Here is a 19533-nt window from a genome sequence, read left to right as displayed (position 1 = left end):
TCATAGCAAAAGCGTTGCCCTGCTACTATCTCTTTTATGAGTTTTTTTTTTCCCTTCAGATTTTATGAAGCACCGGCGTTCAAGCCTTTTTCTTAACATAGCTGAGTGCTATTACTCATGAAAGCTTGCAAGGTGTAAAAAATGCTGACAAGTATGAAAAAGGTAATTCAACAGATACTGAGAAACATGCAAAGTTTTAGTTAAGCAATGTCAATACATACACGTTTTGACTTGTCATTTAACACCACAGTCATCTTCACATATGAAGTGAATTTCATTATCATTGCATGTTAGAGAATATACAATATACAATATGTACGATATACTCTACATTGTGAGAAGTATGCACTGTCTAGATACTCTTCCAACTTGTTAAGGGAGCAGAGCGTTCAGGAACAGAGAACTCTGTGTGGGTTTGTAATTAAGACCCTGTGTGAGGCAATTTATCTGGAAAGTTCAGGAGACAGACTTCGGGGAAGACACACAAGGTTTATTGTGACAATAGTGATACAGTGGTAATCTGTGCCCTAGTGAAAAGGGGAAAGATCCGATAACATCCAAATCATGGTACAAGAAACACAGAATACTGTAATTAGTTTCACACAAAGAGTTTTTGCAGATTAGCTCACATACTTTAACAGGTTGGTTACAGATTCACGCTTAAACACATTGCTTACATTTAGCAATACTGGTTGCAGAAATCACCTGCTTCGCTTGAAAATATTTACAGTAAGTGTCAAATTGGATTTTTTCTGTAGTGCTTCTTCGCAAAATGGTTCATGTCCGTCATGTAACTAAAATGATTGATTCAAGGGGATTTGTTTTGCCATATAAATCTACTAAATTAGATAATAAGAAATTTAATATTGCAAGACAAAAGGGGCAACTGTCTTTTATGATGGATTGAACATATAGATGCTTGGGTATTCCTAGCCCTCCTCGTTGTCGCCAAACAATATTCCATGTTCAATCCAAGAGGCTTTTGATGCAGTCCATCAACTTCAAGACTGATATTCAAAATAAATAGAAATTTCAAGTAGATCAATCTTCAAGGTCAGGCAATAAATAATGTAAAAGTAAAAAAAAAATCAGAGATACATCTCTCCAGATATTTATTTATTTTCCCATGCAGCCTATTTAATATAAAACAAGTGGAATTATATCTCAGCATGAAAATCCTGCTGATGCAGTGAAGACTCCTCATTATGAGATAACTTGTACAGCACTAATCAGATATTACAGGGAGAGCATGTGAAATGATAAAACATGCCATTAGTCACGAAAATGGGAACAATGAAGATATCAGCCAACAAAAGAGAAAGGAAATGCCAAAGCTTGAGCTCTGCTCCCTGTTTGAACAATACCATTACAAATTCATATTTTGTCTTGTTTCAATTTGAGAGATGACATTACTGCACAAGGCTATTACAATTACACAAATCCAAAAATGTCTCCAATCCATTAAAGGCACAAAACTCTGATTCTCTCATTAAATCTATGGCTCCTCAGGCCACCTTTTACAAATACATTCTTAGATTCCATTGGCAGCTTACAAGCTTTAATAAGTTTAGAGCAATCTCATAATTTGACCTTGCCTTCACATGTACATCCAATACTTCCTATTACAAATGAAACACTGTTAGCAATGAAAACACAAATATACCTACTCTTTATTGCTAACGGCCTACCTGCAAAAACACCCCAACAATGCTTCTGATCTCATTATGGCCTTCCTGTGCTCTTAAAGTTGGTGAAATTAATATGCATAGCCATATTCATTTATACCCATTATCTATACCCATTCTAGATAATGGGTAGCGTTATCTATACCACAGATGAAAAATGTGGTACGCAAATTCTCCACATAAACAATATGAAAGCATTAACTTTGGTTGTGGTTTGGGAAAATCACTATTTCACTATTTTTGGAAATCCAAAAAAATTTAATTTGAAAGAATTCATGGTAGCATAGAATGGGGTGTCTTCTTTATGTTTTAAATGGAGTAACAGTTTTATTAACAAACAACTAACTCAAATCAAGAGAAGACATTTGTACCCAGATTCCAACATAGTACATGCTATAGAGACTATCCAAACAAGCAACGGGCACAAGGGGGATACACCCTGGGCAGGATGCCAATCCATCGTAGGGCATACACACTCCCACGTAGAACCAATTTTTCACAGAAGCCAGTTATTTCCATAAATAATTTCATTTAGAAAGTTTATAACTTTAATCTCCAATTACTCCTATTTCTATATTTGCTTAATAAGAGTACATACTTCCATTAAGAAGACACGTGAAAAGTCTTTGCATTATCATAGTACAACAGTTCTGACAAAATTAACAACTCTTACACTTCTATCGTAAATAGCTGCTTTAATATAAAACGAATAAAGGTTGTTTTACAGTTAATGGTAGGTCCCTTTTAACAGAGCTGCCTTTTAACATTTTGTTTGCTGTTCAACATTATCTGTGTAACATGAAAAGCTGAAATTGGCTTTCATTAAAAAATGAAAACTGTTAATACTAATGACTATTGTGGTCCAAATCAGAAACAAAAAGCATACAGTATGTTCAAGAATAAAAAGGAGAAAGCAACAAATCTACAAAATATCCCATTCTAAGATTACTAAATTGTGCCTTTTGTGCTATAATTACTTCCATGTACTATACACAACTACCATAAACACTATTTGTGCAAAGCTGGTATAATAATTAAATATGTAGTAGCTCTGTAAATGCACCTCACATTTAGCATTAATTGCCACTGCTTTGTACAGTATACAAGTACAGCAGCACACAGTTCAGGAATCTGGCTCAACTGCCAACGACTGGGTGGCAATCAAGTTAATCAAAGCGATGTGATTTAACTAAATTATATTCAGTCCATTATATGGTGGAACAAGAAAAAAGAATTTAATCGCCGCTTTGTAAAAATACAAAAATAAGGTGATGGAGCTTAGCCATGGCAGGTGACAACAGCTGTGGTTCTTTGTGCAAGGGTTGTTTCCCTTCGACTCCAGTTTGCACATGAATCTGTCTTCACGTGCATGTGTGGTGCATGCTGCAGAGGCTTTTTCAGAGACCTGCTGTGGATGAGTGTGCTGGTTAGTGGGCTGTATAATCAGCTGGTGATGTAATGCTCCTTCGCAGCTCCAGCTCAGAAAGGCTGCAGTAATTTGGGAGAGAAGTTACATAACCATCGCAAACCTCAGCAATGTCTTGATCTCTTTGAACATCCTTGACAGTGAACTTTATAAACATTTACACAGAGGGACTTCTTCGCCCTGTGATCACTTGATTGTCTGAATAAACACTGCAGTTTTATTTTCCTTTCAGTCTAATGAAACGAACGTTGCAGTCATTTACAGTACCTCAAAAGTGTGAGATTAGTTGAATGGCATGTTTCTTTTGATTTTGCTCCACATAGAGTAAATTTTGTTCTTTTTTAAAGCTGAAAGTCTTTTCTTTAGCACACATGGAATCTACCTCTTTCTTATATATATTCATTAACACTTTCAATAACCACTTATCCAATTCAGGGTCACAGTGGCCCAGGGCCACTTGGGAAGTATTGGGCACAATGTGGGATACACCCTGATCAGGACACTAGTCCATCACAGGACACACAAACACTCACACACTCACACCAGGGTCAATTCACCCTGCAGCTCACAGCTGGCAGCCCACTGCAGCTCAGCAGGTGTGAGCCTGGTCAGTACCTGGATAGGAGACCTCCTGGGAACAACTAAGGTTGCTGTTGGAAGAGGTGTTAGTGGGGCCAGCAAGGTATGCTCACCCTGCGGTTCATGTGGTTCCTAATGCCTAATTACTGTAAGGCATTTACTGTAAAAAAGTGCCGTCCTTTGGGTGAGACGTAAAACCGAGGTTCTGACTTTCTGTGGTCATTAAAAATCCCAGGGCATTTCTCGAAAAGAGAAGTGGTGTAACCCTGGCGTCCTGGACAAATTTCCCATTGGCCCTTATCAATCATGGCCTCCTAATGACAAGTCTTGGTCCATCATTAATGTTGCTTACATGCAACATACTGTGCTAGGTTTTCATTGATGCCAGCGGTTATGTGCCTATGACATATTACCCTGCATTTTATTTTGTTGTCTGAGTTTTGCCGAAACCATTATTAACAGCACCCCAGTCGATGTAAGGTGAAGCATCGTGTTTTATCCATTGTGAACAGAGTGAGGACAGTTACATTGTTTTTACTTAAGATCTCTAATAAACATGATTTTTTTAACAAATGTCTCTCATATTACATATCTTTTTTATTACATCTCTTGTAAATATGCACTATAAAATATTACAAGGTGGGGTATACAGATGCACTACAGAAAGCACACTGACAGGTTGCATCACAGTGTGGTATGGCAACTGCAGTATTGCTGACCGCAAAGCCCTACAGCAGGTGGTGAAAACTGCCCAGTCCATCACTGGGGTTACCTTCCCATCCATACAGGACGTTTATGACAGACGGTGCTTGAGGAAAGCACTAAGCATCATCAAAGACCCCACACACCCCAGCTACAGACTGTTTAACCCTCTACCGTCTGGAAAACGGTACTGGAGCATTCGGGCAATGTTTACCCCCACACTATCAAACTATTAAACTCCCAGCCTCTCTCACCTACGATCTGAACCTCACAGTGCCTTCTCTCTTACCAAAGCTCTCACACACAATGAAATCTACCTCTACCTCACATGTCAAGAAGCTCACTCCTCATAATTTTCTATCCTTCATTTCATTCTGTTGATGTATGATTTTTGCACATCTGATGTTGTTTTGCACATTACCTGTTACCTGTTGTTGTTTTGCACACTGCCTGTTGTGCCTGTCTTTCTTTTCTTATACAATTGTATTGTTGTTTTTTGTACTACTTATCGTCTGAGAGCTACCTAAATACAGTAGCATTTAGTTATACCATGTACCTGTATATGAGTATAATGACAACAAACTTGAACTTGAACTTATAAATATTAAAGTATAAAAAGTACAAAATAAAGAACTGTGAATAATAAAAAGGGGACCTTATTCAAAGATTCATAGGACTGACAAAGTCAGAAAATAATGAAACACGAACCAGAAGACACAAGTCGAAACTACAGTATGTGTGATAGAAACTAGTGTGTTGACTGTAGTAAGTGTAGTAGTACTTGTGTAATAACTGTGGATGAGTCTTCTCTGTTGTTTTTTAATTTCTCTCCTTTAGTTTAGTTTTTATTTGTATTGTACTGTCACACAAAAGAAGCCCTTTAGGAACATTTCACTGTCAGCTTCAATTATATTTCCTGGTGCAGCACCTTCTGAAGAGTTTCAACTTCCTTAAAAGTCTAAACTACACAGTTTACACATTTTGTTGCTTTAAGGCTTGAAGTCATGGCACTTTGAAGTAGCACTAAGAATACGAAAGAAAAACAGAAAAGTCATAATTACATAAATATTCAAATCCTTTTCTCTGGCAAGTCTAAATTTTAGGCTGAACAAAATTACCTCAATGAGCCACACAATTAAAAAAATGTATTTTGTTCAAAATAAAGACTATTAAATATGTTTGGAAACAAATCTCAAAATATTGTAGCTAACAAAGCTAATACGGCAAATAAGAAGTAATTTTATAAAGCACAGCATATTTACTCCTTTTGGTACAAAGTATTGCATGGAAGGTTTCTGGCATAGCAGGACAGGGGAAATCTGAACAGGAAAAGCACTTTAAATTCAACTAGGAGCCTGCCCTTAGGGCATGCCAAGTCAGTCTGTAACCAGACTGCACTTTGACTGTGAATATAGCAGTTCTGTGAAAATCTGCCATGATGGATCTGGATGTATCTAAACAGACTATTAAGATGGACTCCTTGAGCCCATGAGACACAGGTTATGTTCTTCTTTTGTGAAGTGAGCACATTGCTCTATTCTAATACTTACTAAAAACTATTTGACATTTCACATTTCTGTTTAACTTACTGTATGGCAGGAATATGACACACACCACAGCATGGTTTATACTGTACTTAATTCTTTCAGAGGATTCTATCAAAGCATTTGAACATATAGTATATTCACAACAATGTGTATGGTTTAATTCTTATATATTTTTTTTAACTGAATACTCATTTTAAGGGGAAATGGCAAAATACAGGGTACCTGTTTCCAAGCATGGATGAACACATACAGTACAATAATTTGCCAGTTTAATATGGCCATGTACTGCAGTTATGTCTTCTTTGCACAAGAATTTCAATTGCTAGGGTGTACATGCCACAGCATGTAATGAGAGAAAAGCAACACAAAATAAAATGTATTGTTCTTTGCCTCATTAAATGAGAAACTGCTAGCCCTAAGCTTAACTGTTCTTTTTCATGAGGATTAAGAGGAAATTTTATTCTGATGATTTACCTTGCAATGTTTTGGACAAACGGGATAATTTTCTCATTGACATTTAATTGGTCTCATTTTCCAGGAGTGGTTGACTTCCCATTAGGGTATACTTTTTGTAAAAAAGATATTAGAGGCCTTGTATTTTATTTGCATTCATAAATACCTATGCCATAATAAGCCTAGTTACTAAAGAACAAAATCATTGGTCAAATGCATTAAATAATAATATTTACATTCTTAAAATAGGTTAAAAAGTAGAACAGATTGGAATAGATTATTGCATTGTTATCATCAGGTAATCATCAGGTTCGAGATCAGTGTTCATGTTATGTGTACTGTATACTGTATGTAAGAGTACTGGGATGTGATGTGCTTTAAGTTAAAGCTGTTGATCATTCAATGGCAAAGAATGCAGCCCCCACATTAAATAGTTTGATAGAATAGTTCAGAAAACATATCAGTCCTTATAACAATAAAAAAGTCACTGAGGTAGAAACCAGAAAATGAGCACAAAAAAAAAAAACAAGTAGAAAGGGAGATTTAACAAAGGCTGCATGTCAGTATTCTTCAATTACCAAAATGTAACATGCCTAATTTAACCAGCTGGGAGTTTATTTGGTTGTCAAATCACATTAAATAATGTAATTGACTTAATTTTGCTTATGCAGATGATATAACAAATGGGTTGAAAATTGGGTTTTCTAGCTGTCAAAATCTTTCACTTTGCATTTCTTCCATTGAGATGGTTCCTTCATCCTCACATTTTGTTTAATCAGGAAAAATAAATATATCCAATGAGACAGATTATAAATTATATTATAAAACATACAGTTATGATTTGGGATTACAAACACAAAATAAGATTAATAATACCATAAACATTTGACTGTGAAGAAGGGAATGCAAAAAAAAAGAACCTTCCCATAGGAGGGACTAGAGTGACCACTCAGATTAAAATTTGGACACTTGGGGAAGAAGTACAATCCAAAAGGTTGTTGCCACCACAGGTGGAAAAGTAGAAATGGCAGATATTCAATCCCGTTAAACTCCACAGAAAGAGGAAGAAGCTAATTGAAACTGCAATGGAGGAACGATACCGGGCTGGCAGAATGTCAACAGGCAAAAGCAACGGTCTCCATGGTTACTTTGTGGAAAGAGGAAAAGCACACCTAAGAGTTTTCTAACAGAAATGTCTAACCCTGAAAGTGCAGCAATACACAGCAAACACTGCCAGTATGGGAAATCTTATATGATACAGGTGTTAATGTTGAAACTCCCTTTACCTAAAAAAACTAATATTTCCTACATATTTTGCTAATTATTTCTAAGTTAAACTGAATACTTAAGCCAGGACAATTGAGGCCAGCCTTTAAACACAGCCTTTGAACACCTTTGAATTTGAACACAGAAACTGTAAGGTGACATAAAAGTCCTATTGTAATTGTAACATACAGTATGCTGTAAAAATACAGAAGAACACTCAACTGACTGTCTAATCCAACTCTTTTTTTTTGTACTCTGAGTTTAAGGTTGCGCATTTTACTCAAATGCCAACCTTTTAAATGTTTACATTTACTTTCAATTTTGAAACACAATAACAACTGAATAGTAAAAGGAAAAAAATACAATTTTTTACTCAAGAGGTTTAGCTGGACGAGATCCTCTGATCAATTCTCTCCCAGCAAACAAATAGGCTTCATAGATTGAATGGCCATTTTTTGGATCATTTGGTTTTTATGTTCTGATTCAATTCAAAATTTTTAATCCATCAAATTAAAACTGTGGAATTCAAAGCAGGTATTCTTTGCCAATCAAATGACAAATCAACAACAACAACAACTGTATATATTTTATTTTTTATATTTATCCGACCGTCCATTTTCTAACCACTTCTTCCAATTCAGGGTGTAGCGGTGAGGCTTAACAATAAGGCAGAATTAAGTGTTCTGAGCCTTCACAAATGAGGCCCCATTTTTCTGTTCATTTCTGTTCATGTGGCTGCACCACAGAGAAGCTATTCATGCAAGATGTTTTCTTTTGATAAGGACAGCTCCCAAAGGGGGATGCACTTAGCTAAGCCTGGCTATCATGATCAATGGTCATCCATTGGCGCCTATCTGTCTAGGGAGTGCCAGATGGACATCTGGACTGCATTCCTAAGTGTCAGGAGTAAGTGACTCATATCTCACCTTGATCAACCAATCAGGGACTGGTAGGGCCGAGTAACCCACATGGGACTCTGATGCCCATGGAACTTTCAGCCAATCAATGACCTGAAGTTCCTCCAGGTAAAAACAGGCAACACAGAGAGCCTGAGAGATTCAGATTCAGTAAGATTCTAAAGGGAATTCAAAGGAGAATTCCAGGGCAGGACGGCCCAGGAGCAGAAGGCTCCCAAGGGCAGGACATTCTCGCAGCGCGCCTCCTGACCATCCTGAGACTCAGCCCGGACAACCACAGAACGGCCAGTGTGTCCGAGTGCCAGAACTTTCCTTTGTTCTAAGAGTCTAGAGTGGAGGTTGCCAGAGAGTAACCAGCAGCAGGCCTCGTGAACAGGTCGGAACTGTGGAAAGCTGAATCACTATTCAGAACTAGCTCTTCATCAGGAACGAACCGGTCCTCTTCCTGACTTGCTGGGACCCACAGTCATCTTTTCTCCTGTGCACAAACTTTGCTAGTTAAAGCCAACAATGAGCATCAGCAGCGCACCGTCGCAAGCCGCACAGCACAGCCTGGCACGTAGCCAGAGAGCGCGGATTGGACAGCAACAGCCTGCAACTGTTTCTTTGTGCCCGCAGGAGAGCTGAATCCCCAAAGATTGGATGAGTATTCAACTTCACTGCATTACAGCTCGAGAATTCAATTGTTATCCAAACCAGTTGATATCAATTTAATTCCTAAGAGTTATGTACTTGTTTGAGTATCTAATGTAGAAGTTGTAACCAAGTTCATTTATGAAACGGTCTTAATGAATGATATACTGAACGTATGTCCTCTTGATATGTGTAACACTTTGTAACTGAATGAATATATATCTTTTGTATTCTGATAACCCTCTCGATAAGATCTGTTATCTGGAATTCTGCAGAAGGGATGTAGCCCCATTCTTCCATGAGCATGTCTATCAACTCACACCTGTTGATGGAGGTGGAAAATTCTCTCTCAGGGCTCATTTCTCAATATGCCCCCAATGATCAATTGGGTTCAGATCTGGCGACTGAGAAGTTCATGACCCATGGATAATATGGTTGTCTTGCTCATTAAATCACTGGGCAAACACATGTGCCCTGTGGAGGGGGGTATTGTCATTCAATCTTCATTTAAAAAAAATTGTGAACACACGCTTTTTAATTTACCAAAATGGGACATTATTGGAAAGGGGTGGATACTTTTGCAAGGCAGTAAGTACAAAAAAGTAAAGATAAAGACAGCTTCATTTTAACAGATTGCCAAGCAGAACAGAACAGAAGCAAGAGCTTGCTTCCTTTAACCTGACTGAGTGAAAGCACAAAATCCCATAAAACCATATCTTTCTAAATCTTCTATTTTTCTATGAAGATAATAGTGACAACGGGTTTGCAGATGATATATTTTTATGGAATAAAATATTAAAAAGGCATAAATAAAACCATGCAGGAAGGATTACATAATGTTAAGTCTCTCATTATTCTAGTCTTCCAGCTGTTACATTGTCAAGTTTCAAGCTGTACTTTCAATAATGATGGTATATACAGGTACTGTATTTGTCTATGCTTTATTATATGCAAACATCATAACAATTAGCAGTAAAAAAATGAACTGAAAAATATTAAGAGGAGGTAACCAGAGTCAAGGCTTTAAGCCAACGTTTTTGACCTAGAATGCTGACATAATTTAAACTATGCTGTATGAAAGTAAAGTAGCTGTCCTTCAATTGGTGAATGCTCTCAGAGGAGTTTAATGTTTAAGTGTTTGTTTGTAGAAGTGCTCATAATGGATGTTTTCCGGTTGTTAAAGAACTAATGTTATTGCTCTTTCTGTGTGCTCCAATATTAAATAGATTATAATGCAAATTTTACAAGGGATAAAAAGATAACTTACAACTTCCTGACAACCTTTCCTTTCTACTTACATATCATGTTATTTTTAGGAAACGCTTAACAGAAGTATCCTGAAAATTGTTTACATAATGTTTTTATCATTTTGATCTCTTCTGATTGGTAAAATTATTTCTCTTTCTTGCACTGAGTACAGACATTAAGGTTACATAACTATTTTAAATATAGCCACCTTCCAAATAAAACAGAAACATTCAGTTACGTCTGCACTATATGCTCTGGAAAAGGTTCAAATCAAATATCTAAATCTTTTTGCCCTGTTTCAATCTTAACAATAAAAACTAAGCCGTTCCACAGATGGAATGTCAGATATACAAGTATGAAGTTACTGTACCTTGCTAAATGGTTCTGCTTCCAAAAAATAAAAACTACACTCATAATATGTCCACCACTTACAACTACTACTTATACAAAAAATACTCTGCTATAGTACTGTAGGCATACAGTGTTTTGAGCAATCAAGCATCTTGTATTATCTAGGCTAAAATAGTTCAATTATGGGAGGCATATTTAAAGGTTTCACAACATATCCTGTTTGGGTACTGTAGGCCAGCAGTCAGGTATTCCCAGGAGAAAACCACTCACACTGGCAAGGAAATACATAAAAATAAGACATCCTGGTTTATTCAGGGTTATATCCTCAGCTAAGCACCCAAACCACCTCTGGGTTCTTTCCCCAGGGAAAAATACAAAATAAAAAAAACTAAAAAATTCTCTATCCTTGCCCCATATACACAAAAAGAACAAATTCAACACGTTTTGTGGAAAAACATCAGCTTTTTCAAAAGCACTTTGCTCTTCTATTTAACCTCATCAATACATCCAACCCCCATCCACTCCTTTCACGAGTCCTTCCCAAACTCTTATAAATGGTTAGGACATACGATTACCAAGAGGAAAAACACACAGGACACCACATAAAATTGTAGTCCAGACTACTAAGACACACACAGACACATATACACAGACAGTAAAAGCAATACAAATTTTCAGATTCTGTTAATATCTGGACATTTAGAATACAGTATAAGAGTATTCCTCTCCCCCGGACCATTACGAATGGAATGATCCTTGGGCTGGCCTACGGGCTTGTACGAGCGCGCAGCCTTTAAGTACAGTAGGACCCTCCCCTTATTGCAAACTGGGTTTTTCCTGCACGCAAAATCAAAGATAAGGTGATTTTTTTTCTTCCGTCTACCTCTATTAGCACTCATTATCTGTTGAGAATACGGTCTTTTATAGTTTCCCCTCTAATCCCTCTCTTTTTTTACAACCCGCGTGTGCACCTACTGGCTGCGAAACGAACCGGTAGTACCGAAACATTTCCACCCGCGCCTTAAAAAAAAACCAGTCCGCGATCTGAACCCACCTTGTCTGTACGCGTTTAGTTAGAAACAGTAATAGATTACTCTGTCACAACAGGTTTATACCTTTAGTAAAAAAATTTTTCCTGTTCCTCTTATGTGTTTGAGCTGAATGGCATATGTCCGGGAGAGTTCAGTATAACAGTGAAATATTTTTAAGGACATCTCTTGAGAGAGGCACATTTCCAGAATGGATCCAGAAGCTTTAAAAAGGATAATTAAAAGTGATTGGGCTTTTTTTTGGGGGGGGGGGTAATTCGTTTAGCAACCCCCTTTACTCTTTTTAATAGAACAAATGCAGAGAAATCAAAATATTTGTGTAGTAAAAGTACGAAGAAGGGGACTGGGAGACAGGCCCTGTAATCTGCAAAACAGTCCTCAATAACTTGTCCACTACAGACTTAAATTCCATACAACAGTTAACAGCAAGGTCTTACCGTATGATTTGGCTTTTCTTTGCAGGTAATGGTTCCCCAGAGGTGAGAAAGCACTGACAACCTGTGTCCCAAACTATGTGTGTAGAATGCAAGTCACCATTAATATCACGTCCGCTTTGTTGCAGATTTTTCTGATCTCATTTTCCAGTTTTAATCAGTGCTCCTAGCAATGGGATTTAACCATGGGCTAACTTGATGCGTTGCTCTGGACTTCCAACCCACTGTACAGTATGTAACAGTTGCCAATGGCCAAGTAATTTTACATGCATTTTGGGTATTTCAACTGCGGTGCCTTTTGTGGTATGTAGCGCTGTCCCGATCGGGTCACTGCTACTGCAGGTCTTGGCTGGGGCTCCAGCAAGTGATTGGTTGCTGACACAACCTTCTCTGGAAGCCTGCTGTGATTATTGCGGACCTGAAAGATGATTCTCCTTATGCAAGTGCTTGTAGGAAATGGATAGCTGACAGGAGAGTCAGCAAAAACCCGCGGGATGTGGACAAACACGCACCATGAAGCAGAACCAATTCTGCAGATGACATCCGATTCTGGTAAAAAAAATGACATTCTTTCAAGGGAAAACACAAGAATGACTTGCTCAACACAAGGCCACTGCCCTGCTTGCTGTCGCTGTTCTCAAGAGGGAGCAAACCTAGTAACCTGGCAACAGCTCTGAAATTGGAATAATTGGTAAATGTGTGAATTTAGAGGAGACTAAAATAAGTCTAAAATAAATATACGTTTGAAGTTTTCCGTATGTAATATACAGTACCTGCCTGGGGACTCGTGCAGTATGGTTTTACAAAAATCAGTTCCAAAAAACTAAAAATAATTCCAGGGGTGTAAAACAGCAGAATAAGGAATACATCAAATATATGCTGTACCAAATAATAATGGAATTTCTTGCAATCAAATGAAGATGTGCTATAATCTTCAAATAACATTAAAAAGTAGTCCTTCACATTGGGAAAAAAAATCAGTGGAGTTAGAGCAGTCAGTTCAATTCGTGACCTGGGGTGCTATCTGCATGGAGTTTGTATGTTCTGCCCGTGTTTGTGAGGGTTTTTACTGGGTATGCCGGTTTCCTCCCACAGTCCAGAGACATACTGGCTAGCTTCTGGGAAAACTGGCCTGGTGTGAATGTATGCGTGTCTGTGTGCGTGCCCTGCGATGGACTGGAGGCCATTGCTTGCTATGATAGGCTTCAGCCCAAATCTGTGGCCTTCAGAATGTTTGAGCATTTGTTCTTCACTGGTGGTTTGTGTACTACAATGTGTAAAAAATGGTAAAATAAATTCAGCTTTATTGTAACGTATCTTGATTTCAGGCTGTATGTTGGAAAGGGTGTGTATTCCACTTTCTATAGGTACTGTAACTTCACTGAGTTTACATCTGCTCTACAGGTTGTACTTTATTAGAACACATACAAAAGGCACATCTGACCTGACGGAATATTTGATCTGTTCTGTATTTTCAAGTTACAATTGAAATCTACTGTACTGAAAAATTCTGATGTCGCGCTTTGCATATGCATCTCAGACTTTGATATATGTTTTGCAAAAAGAGAACTCAGATTATTGTCCTTTTAGACACTGTATTATTATTACCTACTACATTTTACCATAGGTTTTTACAAAGGATTCACAAAGGTTTACTCTTTGTGATGTGCCTCATGATATACTTTTTATGTTCAATTGGTTTATTGGGTTTTCAGAGAAAACAAAGAATATCTCATGATACCATGTACAATAATGAACAAATGTGAACACTCATCGTGGTATGACAGGCTTGGTACCTGAATAAACTGTATAAATCCAACAATAATATAAAAACGGGAAGAAAGGACAAGGAAAAAAAGGAAACCAGACTTGTGAAAGAGAGTCGAAGGGGAAAAGTAGTGAAAGGACAGAAGAGGGAAGCCATGGTCTTCAAGGCCTTCCATAGGTCCGGCTCAAACTGCAGGCTCTTCAAGAAGTTTAAAATGGGCTGCCAGCCAGAATAAAATTGTGCAATTGAGCCACAGAGGGAAAACTTCATTTTTTAAGGTGGCAAAATTACATTAGATCCCGGTATATGATATGTTTTTTTTTAATGAACAAATTATTATGATGCTAATATACTAACATTTCTGTTCAAGGGGTTGTCATTCTGATTGTGCATGTGGGGTATTTTATGTGATATACCAACTGGATTAAAGATGTTTACAAATCTTTGTAATACCCAAAATGTATTGAGCTGGGACGAACATTTTAAAATAAAACAGGTTATTATCCTGTTGCCAAAGAATACTATAGTAGTACAGTACTATCAAACACCACTAATGTGAACAGTAAAGGGGTATGATTTACAAATCTGTAAAAATGCAGGTGAGTATAAAAGCTCCAGATGTATAAAGATGTTTATGGTCACAGAAGGGCTTGCAAAGAACATGCTTCCTAAATAAATTTCTTTCTACCTCTCTCGTGAAAAATGTTATGGTGCACCATGCATATTGAACAATCCCTCTAAATATTAGTTCTTTATAAAGAACAGTATTTCTTCCATTGTGTTAGATCTGAAACCCTTGGTAATTATACATTACTGTAAAAGCCTAGAGTAATTCTCAGCTACTCTTGATGTGCTTTGATTTTCCAAACTGATGTGTTTGGGTTAACATCTGATCTTTGTCTTCTGCACTACATAACTGAGAATAAACAAAATATACTAACACTAATTCATTCATTCATTACAAACAAGTAATGTAAATGCTCTCACTTTCAGCAACAATCTGTGTTGTAATATTAGGAATATTAGGAACATACAGTACTGTATGTGTTTAACAATCTTGTTGTAATGAAATTACACTACAAACCCACTTGTTTGTTAAATCCATTAAATCCATTAAATTTATCCATTGTTCAATGGATAAATTGCTTTTCAGATATGAGGAAATATCTGCTTCATACTGTTAGTATGAGTCCCTTATAAAAGCATGCCTTAATTTCAGTCTGATGAATTAAATTTAATTTTTTAAGTAATAAAAAAGAATCTTATTAAATAAGACACTATTCTTTTAAGTGGGCTTATGCACAGATAAAAGCAAATTTCATTTTTTTAATAAATCTCTTATCCGAAATTATTCTCATTCCTCAGTCTATGGTCTGGATGAAAGTCCTACAAACCGACAATCTCTATAGTACTGTGGCTAAACACAGAAGTGTTAGTAATATTTCGATTAACAGACCTGCAAATCTTCATTACTGCATGACCCAGGTTATGAACTTACAACCCTTCTCTTCAGGAACTTTTCATTCATTCAGATGGAAAGCAGGGTGGAGGGTAATTGCAGTGTTACTGTTGGAAGGATTGGGGAAAAAGCCTTCACTGCTTATCTTGGTTGAACTGCTTCACAATGTGAATTGCTTGAAGAACTGCGTCTGAGTTAAACAGAGTTAATGATTTTCTCTTGGTATTGTTCCCCCTCAAGTGCCTTGGCTGTCAAAGTAAGTCATACATTTCAGAAGACAAGAGGTTGATAAATACGCCGGCCAGGAGATTCTTCTAGTCTCTTTTGTCACTTCTGATCTTTCATACTTTTTTGCTTCTTCATACTGTAACTCCAGAAGGTCTTATGTCTCCCTGAAAAGATCAGGGAATCTAGGTCTTTGAAAGCTCGATCTACTCCACAGCTGATTTTTCTGGAGCACTCTGTTTCAGTAACGAATATGATGACAGTAGTTCCTGGGTTGGCATTGTCGATAGATGTCAACTTCTACAGGTACAATATCATAGGTTTACCAAAAATCACCATACAGTACAGTATACAGCTGCCCTACACAACATGCCCATAAACTACTATACAGTACCAAGGACACTGCAACATTTCAAAATCAAATTAAAAAATAACTTTATGGTAAGGTATTGTGATACCTTAAGCTTTGTAAAATGTCATTAGTTGGAGAACTATTAAAAAACTGGATGGACAGATGCCTGCATACAGTATATTCCGAAATCAGGTTCACAACATCTACAATATCATGGATAAACATGGATTGTTTATCCCTAAAATGTCAGGATATTTATTTTGATGGTTTAAATATTTCATGAAAATTGGCATTACATGGAAAAAAGATTTAATGAACATACACTATAAACCAGGCTTTTGTAATTGGAGGACAACATACAAAAAAAACTTACTTCAAATATACAGGAAGTACACATGGGAAATGTTATGTGGTGGTTGCTGTATAATACTCTGTTCATTTCATGCAGATCAGTAAGACTTATGTTTAACATTTGCATGTTAAAATTAAAGTAATAATAACTAACAAACCTTGAAAACATTAATGAAGAATTCCACTATATTCTTGGGGTCTTTGGAAATACTGTACCTTTGTGTAATTCAGTGTTCCTGAGGGCTGCACCACAGGTAAAGTCTATTATGCGATTTATTTTCCCTTAATGAATCAGGAAGTAGTTCTGGTAACAGTGAAAGTAGAGAGCTCCATTAACCACCCTGTATTAATTCCCTTTTTATAAGGCAGAATTCCCAAGATTGTAATTCAACCTGTGCCCATCAGCGTGACAGGCAGCTACTGTACTTAAGAGCTGTGTTTATGCTAAAAACAAAAAAAAGCTTCACAGCATGCTTTGAATGGGATCTTTCATTTTCCACAGAGGAAAAGTAAATTCACCATTTATATGTCTTTGCTCTTTTACTGTCACAACTGATTCTATATTTTTCACATACACTACACTTTTCTTTAGAACACAATTCGACTGTCATTTGTCCCATGAAAATGTAGGTGACAAAGAATTATCTGCCTGTTTATTCAAATAATAGAAAGGTTTCTAATTCTTTTAAAAATTGATACTATGATTGATGGATTTGCTGAGTGGGATTTGTGGCTGGTTGTTCATTTTTCCAATTATCTAATTTGAAAATTGTATAGTATGTCACCGGAGATGCAGCATGACTGAACGTGGTGGGTGCTGTGTGTGAGTGGAGTCGCTGGAGATGCAGCATGACTGAACGTGGTGCGTGTTGTGTGAGTGTAGTTGCTGGAGATGCAGCATGACTGAACGTGGTGCGTGTTGTGTGAGTGTAGTTGCTGGAGATGCAGCATGACTGAATGTGGTGCGTGTTGTGTGAGTGTAGTTGCTGGAGATGCAGCATGACTGAACGTGGTGGGTGCTGTGTGTGAGTGCAGTCGCTGGAGATGCAGCATGACTGAATGTGGTGCGTGTTGTGTGAGTGTAGTTGCCAGAGATGCAGCATGACTGAATGTGGTGGGTGCTGTGTGTGAGTGCAGTCGCTGGAGATGCAGCATGACTGAATGTGGTGCGTGTTGTGTGAGTGTAGTTGCTGGAGATGCAGCATGACTGAGCAGTGGTGGGTGCTGTGTGAGTGTAGTTCCTGGAGATGCAGCATGACTGAACGTGGTGCGTGTTGTGTGAGTGTAGTTGCCAGAGATGCAGCATGACTGAATGTGGTGGGTGCTGTGTGTGAGTGCAGTCGCTGGAGATGCAGCATGACTGAATGTGGTGCGTGTTGTGTGAGTGTAGTTGCTGGAGATGCAGCATGACTGAGCAGTGGTGGGTGCTGTGTGAGTGTAGTTCCTGGAGATGCAGCATGACTGAGCAGTGGTGGGTGCTGTGTGAGTGTAGTTCCTGGAGATGCAGCATGACTGAACGTGGTGCGTGTTGTGTGAGTGTAGTTGCTGGAGATGCAGCATGACTGAATGTGGTGCGTGTTGTGTGAGTGTAGTTGCTGGAGATGCAGCATGACTGAGCAGTGGTGCGTGTTGTGTGAGTGTAGTTGCTGGAGATGCAGCATGACTGAACGTGGTGCGTGTTGTGTGAGTGTAGTTGCTGGAGATGCAGCATGACTGAATGTGGTGCGTGTTGTGTGAGTGTAGTTGCTGGAGATGCAGCATGACTGAGCAGTGGTGCGTGTTGTGTGAGTGTAGCTGCCAGAGATGCAGCATGACCGAGCAGTCACTGGAGATGCAGCATAACTGAGCAGTGGTGCGTGCTGTGTGTGAGTGCAGTCGCCGAAGATGCACGTTGGCTCAGCAGCAGTGCACACTGTGTGTTGGCTTATAACCTATTCTACTCCTTGGGAATTAAAGGTACAGATAGATTCCTGGTTTTATGTAACTTACAAAAACAAAATGAAACAAACCGAAAACTAACACGCTTGGGCACCTACTTATAACTTGCTTACATAGTATCAGATCTTTTCTAACCTTCCTGGAGGTACTGTGCCATCAACATGTCCAACATCCCAATCCATTAACACTACAATTTCTGATTCCAGATTTAATATAGTCAACCAATTTAGTCAGTGTCTTTGTGGTCTTCCTTTGAGCCCCACTGTCAGTGGTTCCCAGGGACTATCTCACATTTGTTAAGGAAACATAGTGGTTAACCAAAAAAAAAAATACCACAAGAGTGCTTACTGAAACACTGTTTTGAGTTCATTTAAGAAACATATCTGGTGTCGATGCCTTTCATTATAAGCAATCGAGTTCATTCCAAATCCCAGTAGGTTCCAAATGTCAAATTCCAAATTTCTACAGTAGGTTGTTTAAAATGCAGAATGTGTATAATCAACTAAAACAAACCACAATCTTTCCCCTGTAAATAACCAAACTTATTTATAGGGGAAAGCGCTGCATTATAATTGAAAATCAATCTTTAAGAAAGCTGAGGTGTATGTGTTGTGGAAGAGCTGATACACATTATTCTTACCTTGGATTGCCTGTAACCTGCGGGTCTGGATGATGATGCAGAGCTGCAGAACAAGCTGGGGAGCACTCTCTAGAAAGGTGGCCAACAAATGCAGCATACTGACGTCCGCATATTCGTACACCATTTTCCAATAAAAGCGCCACCGGTCATGATCTCCACTCCGACGGCTCCGTATGCCAAGGTATATAGTGTGGAAATACCTATAAAACAAACGAATTGACCTTCTCAACATGATACTTGCAGCAGTTTTATGTTATACACATTGTATGTAATTTCTACATTTGTTCAGAATAACAATTTTGTAATAAACTAGAATAAACAGTACTCCAACACCAAACTATTTTCGCAAGTTAAAGTGTACACAGATTACTATTCAATCTTGGCAGCCACTGACAACTTGCCACTATTACAATTATCAATACTATAGCATCTTCAGCATCTATAGCAGAAAAAAATAGGCTCCAGGCTTTTAGGTTCAGAAACTGGCATCATCAATGAAGTGATGCTGTA

At 38.0% G+C, this 19533-nt stretch overlaps 1 protein-coding gene across 1 annotated transcript in view; it reads right to left on the bottom strand.

Moving 5' to 3' along the window:
* Positions 1–19533, bottom strand: part of xkr4 (XK related 4) — a 117684-nt gene that overhangs the window by 17149 nt on the left and 81002 nt on the right. The window contains exon 2 of the mRNA XM_006633920.3: positions 19024–19223. Within this exon, the coding sequence (XP_006633983.2) occupies positions 19024–19223 (200 nt within the window). The remainder of the gene's footprint in view (positions 1–19023; positions 19224–19533) is intronic.

The sequence above is a fragment of the Lepisosteus oculatus genome, chromosome 6, assembly GCF_040954835.1.
Source record: "Lepisosteus oculatus isolate fLepOcu1 chromosome 6, fLepOcu1.hap2, whole genome shotgun sequence".
In the NCBI taxonomy this organism is placed as follows: domain Eukaryota; kingdom Metazoa; phylum Chordata; class Actinopteri; order Semionotiformes; family Lepisosteidae; genus Lepisosteus; species Lepisosteus oculatus.
The sequence above is the reverse complement of the archived record's forward strand: the minus strand, read 5'-3'. Positions and strand labels throughout refer to the sequence as shown.